This window comes from Haemaphysalis longicornis, unplaced genomic scaffold, assembly GCF_048455015.1.
Source record: "Haemaphysalis longicornis isolate Haplotype H1 unplaced genomic scaffold, Haemaphysalis longicornis Haplotype H1 scaffold_2, whole genome shotgun sequence".
NCBI classification, from domain to species: Eukaryota; Metazoa; Arthropoda; class Arachnida; order Ixodida; family Ixodidae; genus Haemaphysalis; species Haemaphysalis longicornis.
Window position 1 is genome coordinate 259823376 of NW_027526295.1, and position 10829 is coordinate 259834204.

The 10829-nt window shown below is 49.4% G+C and overlaps 2 protein-coding genes across 3 annotated transcripts; one reads left to right on the plus strand and one right to left on the minus strand.

The window, feature by feature from the left end:
* Nucleotides 1-2513: 2513 nt before the first annotated feature.
* Ints14 (integrator complex subunit 14) lies at nucleotides 2514-9400 on the minus strand. Of its 2 annotated transcripts, none has more exons than XM_077700326.1 (4): nucleotides 9073-9394; nucleotides 8122-8292; nucleotides 6200-6523; nucleotides 2514-6045 (listed from the first exon to the last, which is right to left on the minus strand). In XM_077700326.1, the coding sequence occupies exons 1-4, from the start codon at nucleotides 9232-9234 to the stop codon at nucleotides 5305-5307; spliced, it is 1398 nt and encodes a 465-aa protein (XP_077556452.1). In that variant the 5' UTR covers nucleotides 9235-9394; the 3' UTR covers nucleotides 2514-5304. The 2 variants fall into 2 exon arrangements, with proteins under 2 accessions (XP_077556452.1, XP_077556453.1); XM_077700327.1 differs by having other exon boundaries at nucleotides 5325-6139; nucleotides 9073-9400.
* Nucleotides 9401-9509: 109 nt separating this feature from the next.
* On the plus strand, nucleotides 9510-10829 carry Mrpl54 (mitochondrial ribosomal protein L54). Its single transcript, XM_077700328.1, has 2 exons — nucleotides 9510-9758; nucleotides 10347-10829. The coding sequence occupies exons 1-2, from the start codon at nucleotides 9623-9625 to the stop codon at nucleotides 10760-10762; spliced, it is 552 nt and encodes a 183-aa protein (XP_077556454.1). The 5' UTR covers nucleotides 9510-9622; the 3' UTR covers nucleotides 10763-10829.

The following is a 10829-nucleotide window of genomic DNA, read 5'->3' on the forward strand; positions in this document are numbered from 1 at the left end:
TGCCTTCTTTCTTTCGTCCTTAGTGATTACATATTGCAAGTGTAATGATCTCCTCCAGACAAAGGCTGGTACCATTCAGTGTAGGCGTGCTTTTTATGTACAGCCAAAACTTCTAACAAACACACGTATAGGGAATTGTTTAATGCAATGAACAGAACTCGGAATTAGGTTGGTCATGCTGAATTTGAATGGCACTTGTACTGCCGATAACGAAATGCCAATAACGAATTTAGGTTGGACATAATAAATTTCACTCTCCTCATGGCTAAAATTGGTGTCGAAGTTAACGTACAGACTCAAGACTAACTGGAGCTTGTAAAAAGAGTTGAAACCTAAACTGAGGCAAGTGCCGGATAACAATCCCAAGTGGACTATAACACATGCAGGGTGCTGGGCAGCTTCAAGCACCTTGCCAACGCCTTTTCGTCAAGAAAACATTATTTCAGTGTCTAGGAACGCGAAGCTAGATTGTTCATAATTTTTCTTATGAACTGTAGAAAAAAGGAACATGACAGGTTTAAAGAAAGATAGCAGACTTGGGGACTATGTCAGTACACAGCTGGGCTTTCCTATTGAGAGAGTGCTGACCAGAATGGCTTGAGCACGACATTGTTATCTGGATGCGACGCGAAAAGAGAAACACAGAGAAAGAAAGACTTCTTCTAACGGTGAAGCTGTTGAACAGATCGTTTGTGTATGGTGTCCACAGTTAAAAATACCAAGAAAATGCCGAGCGCTCGTGCATGTGTGCCTAAAGCGCACGTTTGCCAAGCCAAGCATACCCACTTGTGGAGATTGGCCAACATTGGCCACAAAAAAGTAAGAAACCTCACACCAGGCATGAAACTTGGGAGTTGTTGTGAAGCTGTCTGTAAACCAATGTACAAAAGACTGAAACTTCAAAGGCCAAAATGGCACAGAGCCAAACTCCAACGACGACCAGGACGTCAGAACCGGTTTGGCAGTGTCAGTCATCTTACTCACTCAGCCATGACCGTCAGTTAATACCTGAGAGCCAAACGGCTTACCACTCGGCCATGACTCTGGGAAGACAAATCATGCTACCTGCTCGAGACAAGACCTGCTCAGAACACATGATTGTGCACACAGTGCATCTGCGGCGCCTTGATTACCTTCGTTGATTTGTGGAAGACCTCCTCCTCGCGTCGTCCACAATTGCTGCTCATTTGCTTCTTTGCAGTTATAGCAATGAAGATGGAGTAAAGGTCGTTGCGGCAGTGAAGCAGCAAATTGGCTGTAATCGTAGACTAAACCGTCATGATAGTCGTGAAGGTTGCGTACAGCCTCGCTACCTTCAAGTCTAGCACGTTAGTGTGAGCTTCCTGCATTTTTTAGCATCCAGATAATGTGGTTGCGCTCAAGCTGCCCTGGTCAACACTCTCTCAGTAAGATAGCCCAGCTATGTACTAATCTAATTTCTACAGCAAAGCTATACATGTCTGAGCTCCCGGGATCTCGCTTTACTGAGCAGTGCCGCGCGTGTTCAGCATATATAAAAATTCCTAAAAAATGAAAAAAACTCCTAGGGATTTCATATTTTTATAAGTATTGAGCGATTTCCAATAAGAGAATTGAAATTTACAATTTCTCATGCATGCTTTGAAAAATAAAAAATACAAGGTGCACTTAAAAAGTTTTGCAAGCATTTCATGTGGCATAGTACAAGCACAAAGAAGCTATCCTACTGCTCTTAGCTTTATTGATATTAGATTTTACACAGGGCAGCTTTCACCTCTGGTGGTGAATTCAACTGCAAGTGCTTCGGGTATTAATGTAATTTGGGTTAACTGTGTATTTTTACAAGCTGTACGATTACCACAATTCCCTTATGAACAAGATATGTAAATGGAAGTTGCACGAACCTTTATGTCAGCTCTAAAGAAAAAGAAAACAATGTATGGGGCAAGGCATGAAAAATCAGCCTGATTCGTAAACCCTCCTCCGCATGCCTTCATGGCATGGTGGTATCCTTCCCACTTTGCGTTTGCTCGCGGGTCCCCTTTACTAACAACTCATGAATTTTACTTTCAAAAAGCACTTTTGCACCACGTCTTTATGCATGTGCAAGAATCTTAAAATATGGGTTCATAGAAGGGCTTTCGTGCCCTATATAAATGTATAAAAAGAGCTGAGACCAAAGTAAGCGCAAGTGCGTGATCACAAACGCAAATGCGACGATGAACGTGCACCGGAAACCATTTTCGTGATGTGCCACAATGACAATGCCAGCTTGTCAAGAAAGTTTTATTTCGTTGTCTAGCATCATGAATCGAGACAGATTCACCGTAAAGAAAAAAAGAAGCATTACAGGTTCTAAAAACAAGATCAATTTGCACATCATTTGATCAGAAAACCGGGAATTATGTCAGTATGAAGCTGGGCTTTCTTAACTAGACAGCATTGAATGAGGCAGCTTGAGCGCAACCACGTTATCAGGATGCAAAAGAAGCGTGTGGGGGGATGCCAAGGTGATAAATGACGCTGCCCGAAAGCAAATTTTTCTTGTCGTTTACTTGCACTTCACCGGAGCAGTGCAGAAAGCCCATTGCCGGCAGTGGACTGCGCCAGAGCATATCTTCGAACTTTACATAAGTTGAAAAATTTATTTAAGATTTTTTCATTGTCGCACTACGTAATAGATTCAAAGCTGAATCAAATATTGCATTATTCGCTTCGATATTCAAAATTTTCTAATACATAGTTGCATGCCCCCCATTTTTAGATGGCAGCCGACTCATACGTGGTGGTTGTTACAAAGTGCTAATTTTTACAGTGCACAAGCATTTACTTATATGGTCTGACTTCTTAATAAAAGTCCAGCTGATGGTCAGCGCTTGTCCAGTTCCCTTCATTTTCGCCGTCGTCTTTAGCCTGCTACGTCATGAATTTATTTCAGTCCGCAGACATCAGGTCAGTTAAGTATTGTAAGTACAGAGATTGCTGGTGTACTGACGATGCACTTTTTCTCTTATATCAGACAGACGCTGGTTGCAATTCTTCTAGCGGCATCCAAGCTGGCTGCCTTCGTTGCCACCTGTTACGGCAATCTTCCGAGTTCACATTCGCATCGATGTGGGTGCAGACATCACCGCAGTACCATGATAGTGCGAAATTTTGAAGTTTGTACAGAATGCACTGTGCAACGTTATATCCCGGAATGAGCTTGCACTATTTATAGCTAAAAGCACAGCACCAAGGCCACAGCATAGCATCCGCCTTGCACTGTCGAAGAAAGATGACAGAGGATGTTTTCACAAACTGGGAAGAGCAATTCGACTACTGGTAACTCTGACCCATCAAGGCTAATCCCCAACGATATCCATCTCACGCATTAACGAGCGCTATCTGAATGCCAGTGCAGACCTCAGCAAGTCGCTCAAACAGCTACGCATTTGTCAATATGTGAAATCGATATCGTGGGGGGGATGACTCCCACAACAAATGCGTGCCCAGATGTTGCCGCTGTACACGTAGCCTTCCTTGACAGTAACAAGCAGACAACCTATGCACTGGTTAACTCGGGTGGCTTATGAAGGCAAATATTCCTTGCGAAGCAAATAAAAATTTCTGAATTATTCCGATTGTTTTTTTCTTTTAAATAATGATCAAAAGGTTAAAAAACTGGCCTTTGGGAGAAGTTTGTTTCTATTGGGTGGCTTGGTCTGGCAAAATCACTGGAGAGAAATGGTTGCCCTCTCACCATTAAAAAAAGCAAGTGCCACATTTTATTTTTATATATTTTTGTTTTTTTTTTTCATGCTAGTCTTTTGTCGGTTTCACGACAGCATGTCTGTTTCATGCTAGTGCAAACCATGGTGTAAGATATACTATTAGGCGAGGACACAGCTTGCAAAACAAATGTGTACTCGTCATTTTAATAAAGTCACCAAACTGATGCCGCTGAGACCATTGACTGCAGCGCCCTCCAGCAGCAGAGAAAAGAAGCTGCCTGAGCGCCGGCCACTCGGAGGTTTTCGGATCTTATCGGCTCCTTGTCGGGTCTTTTCGGCAGCTTCCGTAACCAGTCGTCTGCTCTATGTCTGCTTGCCGATGCTTGGCCAGTTCCGCCGGCCAGTGGTGCAAGCGATAACTTGAAGAAAGCCATGTGAAAAGCCTTTGCGCTCGCCCCAATGTTTCAACGTGTTCTAGGCATGTGTTTTGAGTCTGTAACAACCAAAAGAAGGTATAAAACACTAAACCGAAGGGAATGTGTGCCGCTGTAGCCGTTGAGCACTCGCACTAGATCGATTTTACGCTTGCACAACGAAAGAATGGGGTGAAAATGCCTTATTGAGTACGTACTGCAATGGCTGTACATTGTTTAACATTCCCTGCGATCCTAAATGAATAAATGCGTGCTCTGCAGCCATCCCCAGCAGAAAATGATGCTACTTGCAGTCAGCATTTCTCTGAGTGTGCGGTTGCGCGAAAGGGTACTTTTCGTCGCTTGAAGGGCAAAGACTATTGAATGTCGAAGAGGTGCGCGCTCACAAACGATGCAGTGCCATCGATTTTACCATTGGCTATTGGCTGCAGCTCCCCAGCTACTCAACTCAGTACAAGTAGCGGCAAAAATAAAGCGCCCGCTGCCGGAACAACACCCTGACTTACAAGGAAGGTAGTCCAGTTTCTGAAATGGATTAAACTAGCGGCGAGTACGCTGATGTCCCTTCATTGTAAATGACGTTGCACAAATGGGGTAACTTAAGACGCCCGAGCTTTCGCAGCTGTTTTAACAATGCAATAAATTACGCATTAAGATATTGCTGTGAGCTTACATGGCGAGTTCACACAAACAACGTTGTTTTACACGCATTTCGCTGATGCCTGCAAACCACCTTGCTTCAGACAGTCGTTGGTAAAGCCACTTGAAGCCTAGGATGCTGCAACGCTTAGTTAGAAGTTCTGCCACTGGGTGTCCTTTTAATCAAAGGTCTACATGCGGTGTCACCAACTCTTTTTGACAGATTTTTGGGTTGCTGTGTCCACACCTAAACGTGCATATTACACCATGGTGCAAATAAATAATTTATAGGCTTTATGTGTTTTACTTCTTGTTTCAACAGAGCCAGCCTGTCCAAATTATGGTACCTGGAAAGGGCACTGTACTGTGTACGCAGTTCCAACAACGTCAAGGCCCTCCCTTTTGCCTCCACTCCCACAATCACTTCTGACTACCCACAAGAATTATTAAACGGTGGCCGCACATGTCCAGCAAACAAGTCAGCCAGGGGCTTCGAGTGTCACAACACCACTGGGCGTCACGGTCCCGGCCAGCACTAGCTAGTCCTGTGCGGAGGAGAACTTTGTGCGCAGCGGGGCGAGGGCGGCGGTGTAGTCGCGACACCCGCGCAGGCAGGCGGAGGCATGGCTGAGCTGCAGGGCAGCGTCCGGGTGTGCCGATCCGGGCAGCAGGGTGCACTCGCGCTCCAGGATGGTGGCCATGCCCTCAAGCAGCTCGTGGAAGCCCAGTGAGAGGGCAGCCCGCCGCAGCCGATTCAGCTCCTTGTAGAAATTGGCCGTCTTCTCGGGCAGCTTGCGTGCGTGCCGCAGGATCTTCTGCACGTCTGCTTGCAGATCTGACTGCCGGATCCACACCACCGAGCTGCTGTGCGCGTAGCTGTGCCGGTCCCTGGTCGGAGGGGGCTGGCAGGCCTCCTCCTGGCCCGCTCCAAGCAACGCCTGGGGCCCCAGCCGGTTGAGGGGCCCCAGCCAGGGCACGGCATCCAGGCCTGGCTCGAAGGTGGATAGCATCAGGTTGGACTTCTTCTTGCTGTCGGCCCATGAGTAGAGCATGCCGTACCACTCGGGCCCCAGCCGGCACAGGGCCACCATGCCCTCCACCTTGAGGCTGCCGTGCAGCAGCACGCAGAAGGACGGCTGCCGGCCCTCGTCTCCGTCCTCCTCCTCGTCGGACGGGCCGCCCCGCCGCTCCAGAGCCTCCTCCGACGCGGCCGGCAGCACCAGGTGCCGGGACAGCGTGGGTGGGTTGGCCACCTGCTGCAGCCCCAGGAAGCCACATACCTGAAGCGGCAGTGTCGCTTCGCATTAGTCCGGCTACACTGGCCAACTCGCAGCAATGAACGAGACGGAAGTTTGTTGCGTTCGTCCCATCGGGCTGCAATGTGCAGACAAGTGTGTTTTGATGCAAGTCAGAGCTGCGGGTGGGGAGGCCTACCTGAATGGTGGGCCAGCCAAAGTCCTGCCTCTCGGGCGGCGGGCAGAGGCTGACGCTGGACCAGAGCTGGCCGCAGCGCAGCACCCCGTGGAAGGGGGCGTACTGCGCCTGGGCAAGGCTCAGGAAGGCCTGCTGCACGCTGCGCACCGACACCAAGCCCCCCTCGGGCAGGAAGAGGCGGCCGCCCGTGCGCTGCGCCAGGCGCCCCAGGGGGCCCAGAGACGGCGCCGTCGGGTGCAGGCACACCGCGTGCAGCCGCGGGCCCCCCGCCACTTCCTCGCCTCCACGCCAGCCGCCCAGCGCACCGTCCGTCACCAGGATCACCTGTGCAGAGCAGAATCCCCAGACAGCAGGGGTGCCAGGTTCGCAGCTTGTAAAACATTCGGCACACACCGTAAAGTACGTTGGGATCCTACATTGAGGTACATCCTCACTTGCGGCAATAATCTCGTGCCACGCGCTCAGAAACGCTGCCGCTTTTTGAAGGCCACACTACTGGGAGAGCGCGCGCACAAAAGCAGCGGCGGCGGCTGAGGGAACTGCTCCTAAGCCTTCTCTGATGGGGGAACAGGGGAGGAACGGGTCTGCGCGCTCTGCGCCGGCGAGCTCCTCAGGGAGAGCACTGCCCTCGCAGCACACGTGAACCTGGCGCTGATTGGCTCGTTGAGTTTGGAGCAAAGCGCCTTGTCGCAAAAATGGGTCCACGACCCATCTTTGCGCGGCAGAGGAATATTTCCGCGAAAGGGCATTTCACGGCGGTCATTTTTGCGCACGCGCTGCGCCACATGCGCAGCTCCGCAAGTGAGAATGTACCTTTACGCTAAAGGTTGTGCCAAACTTACTGATTAACAAACAATTTCATGATTCCATAACCAGTGGCATGACAGTTTCAATTATTGCCAACTTTGGTATAGGCTCGCAAACCTAAACCGTGTGCTGCAGTGCGCAAACAGAAAATACGCGAACGCAGGCTTGCAAGCGAATGCTTACCAGTGGGAAGCCACTGAATATACACGGCACAATACTGGCCACCCAGCTTCCAGATTAAAAAAGGTGGCGCCAAGCTGAAAATGGCCACACTGAGTGGCAGCTTTGTTGTGCTAATGTAGGATCAGACAGCAACCTGTTTGGCAATCATAAACTTGGCCATAAGTCATTTTACGCCAATCATTTTGACTGCTCTCCACAGACTTTTGAACATGCCGTTTTAAGCAGCTATTTCTTCCCTCTGTTACGCTTTCTTGTACACACAGCAAGACACAGACTTGGAGACTTGGTGCAAATGGGTAGAATTTTTTTTTTTTTTTTACATCAAATGATGACATAAATGCTGTTCCACTGTCAATAATAGCTCATTTGGCTGAGGCCAAAAGAAAAAGGTGGAATGTGGTAAATCTTCCTCAACAAGTTACTGAAACTAAGAAATTAGGTAGCTCGCAATGTTTATTTCATGACACTGCAGCTCACAGACTATTTACTGTACAATACCTGTAAAACACAGCAGCTTACGAGCCATGCCTTTGAATTTCACTACCTACACGTTTTTATAAAGTACACAAAACTTACCCCCTAGGTTTCTCCGTGCTACAGATTGTCATGCTTATGCAAGTTTTTCAAGGGCCGCAATTGCAATACCTCACGTTTATAATTATTTATAGCTGTTTCGGGCGACAACTGAAAAGCTTCTCCGCAACTTTCAACACTTACAACAGGGGGCCCAAATGAGAATTGTACAAGCACCGTTCCCTAGATCCCCACTCTCACATATGACCCATTTCAATCAGAGGTCGCCCTGTATTCTCCTCGTGGGGCGACACGCAATGTTCTAGGGCGAGGACAACAGCAGGTGGCCCGCTGTCCGCCCCCCTAGTGGACCGCGTGTGGCCCCACAATGGCACTTCGGGCCCTCTCACAGTGCGCACCTGTGCAGGCATGGAGGAGCCCCACTCGTCCAGCAGCACCTGCCGTGCCCCCTGCAGGGCCAGGCCCAGGTCAGTGCGGTCGTGGCACTCGGTCTGCACCAGGGCCGCCTTGAGGCTCTCCGTGTCACGCGTGAATGGCACTACCAGCTCCCACAGGGACGAGAACACCACCTGCACGGTAGGAGCATCGTGAGAGATTGTGCAATGATGATGCCTGCACTTACACTGCCATGAGTGAAACATTGCTGCACCCTCTGCCTGGGCACTGAGAGGGGAGAACTCAAGCATAGGTTGCTATGCTATGTTTACATCTGTGCACATACACACATGTGCGTGCACGTGTAAAGTTGCTGGGGTTAAGTGTACTACCGAGTAGACCCTTGTTGATTTACTCCTTATCCCACAATGTGATGCACACCTGGCTCCAGCAAAGAAATCTGTTTGTACGAACATAACAAAGTCTCTGCATCTCAGCTTTCTTCCCCTCCATGTACTTGTCTCCCTAAGCAACTCCATAGTGGCTTAGGGAGTGTGCTGAACTCTCTATTCCGGATGCCCTGGATTCGATTCCCACTCATATCCATATTTACCTAGTTTTCTTGTGAACGCAATTACTTTCCCTTTACCCTCTTTTCCGTGGGCCATTTCTCTACTACAGACACGCTTTCACGCTTTTTCGTTTCGCTCAGGGGCCGTTTTGGCGCTTCCACATTAAATATGCGCGCCCTTTAAACCCGCGTTACGACTAACCCCCAATTAGCAGAAAGCCATGCATGCCCTACAAAACACTTCTCCGCTGCTTCTGAAGTACACAATTTAGATGCGGTTGCCATTCTTGTCAAGTGCACAGCAGACTGATTGCATACCACTACAATCAACTTGAGTGTGCAGGCCAACTTATGATTATGCCGTGATTATGATCATGACGGCATTTTACGAGCGCTCTCTTACCAGGGCACAAAACTCGAGTTTGCAATGCTGTGCCATATGATCCAAAAACGCATTGATGCCGTGCACTGCCAGTTGACGGACTTGCAGCGACTCCGAGGTGTCGGCTGTCGTCAGCGGCCGACACATGGACAACGACACGTCCAGTAGGATCACTGTCGGCATCTTGAGAGACTCTAATTGCTAACAGCCTCCTTCGCTCGACCATAGCCCGTCTTGAGAGCACAGTTGGCACGTCCGTGCTACGGAGCCGCGCTAAAGCGTGCGCTGCAGCATAGCCTTCTTTACGGAGAAACGCCAGATTTGTAAACAGAGGCGGCGCTGGCGGCGCGGCCTACGGCAGCGATGATAGAGCGATCAATGCAATCAATGGGCATACGATACGTGGGCTCGCTTGTTGGCTCGTCCAAAGCAGCTTTGAGCAGCTTCTAAGCAGCCAGAAACTACTCTCGCAATAGAAATTTGACAAATTATAAAGATTACAAATTATAAAGAGCCTAGCCATATCTACGCTAATCCAACCCAGATTCAATCCAATCCAGATTGCAGCAAAATGGCAGCGCATAGTTTGCGCACGCTGTTTCAGAGATCTTGCACAAAGCTGCTTTGGGGCCAGGCTTGCTTCAGGCGTACTTTGCTCGAGTCGTCGGCAAGAAGTTACGCGAAAAAAGCAGCCCCAGCTACCGCAGGTACTTTGCAAAATCTTTTTTTTTTTCGAACGCGCAGTGTGCGCAGGCCGCAACCCTGCCACAAGTTTCGTTTGGTAGCGTTACGTCCAGACGAAACTATAATTGCAAAAGTTGCGTCCAAGCGTTCCAGCCGCGATAAGGTGCACCTTACAACCCGCACTGAGATCAGGCTACCTTGATTTTTACCCAACCGGCCAAACCGTCTCCCCGCACTGACTAGCCAGAGCCGCTAACTTATTACTATGGATAATTACAGATCGGGTAACTATATGGCTGCTTGGACATAAATTTCTTGACGATTGCAGTTACGTCTGGATGTAACGTTACACATCTGTGGCTAGCGTTACGTTGAGGCCTCAGGTCCGCCTCACAACTCACGGTGAGAGCATGCAGCAGTCTGTCTGGATCTTCACCCAACGGCAAAAACCGCTCCTGCCCACTGCTAGCCTGAGTAACTGAGTGATTTATTACTACCACTGAGTGATTTATTACTACCAGTAATTACAGATAATCGGACATAACTCTAGGTGGCTACATCTAGGTGTAACGTCAGACAGACCCTTTCTACAAAAGGCCGCTTCTTTCCAGCGGGCCTCTCCCTCCAGACAAAGAAGAAAAAGCTGCCAGTGGAGACCGATCCTGAGAGGCTGGTCCGTTACTGCTGCGGCAGCAACATTCTCAAGGAGGGCCAAGACATTGAGCTGGGTCCGGACGACGCGTACCCGTCCTGGCTGTGGGAGCTGCCCCTGGACGGCCCACCACCGCTCTCGGAGCTGGACCCGGAGACAGTCGAGTACTGGGAGACCCTGCACAGGCAGGCCCTGCTGCACCAGAACAGGATGCTGAGCAAGGCTCCCAAGATTCGACTCCGCATCAACGAAAAGGAGAAGATGGCGAAGCTCAGGGCTATACGCTTCCGTGCGCTTGCTGCGCACCACTATGACCCCGGCACACCGCTGGAGGCTCACAGAGAACAACTCGAGCGCCACAGGCTTGACTGGTGATATCATGTACAAACAGTTGCGGCTCCAATAGTGCAATATAAATTGCCTTTAGTGCGTTGCACCCTTA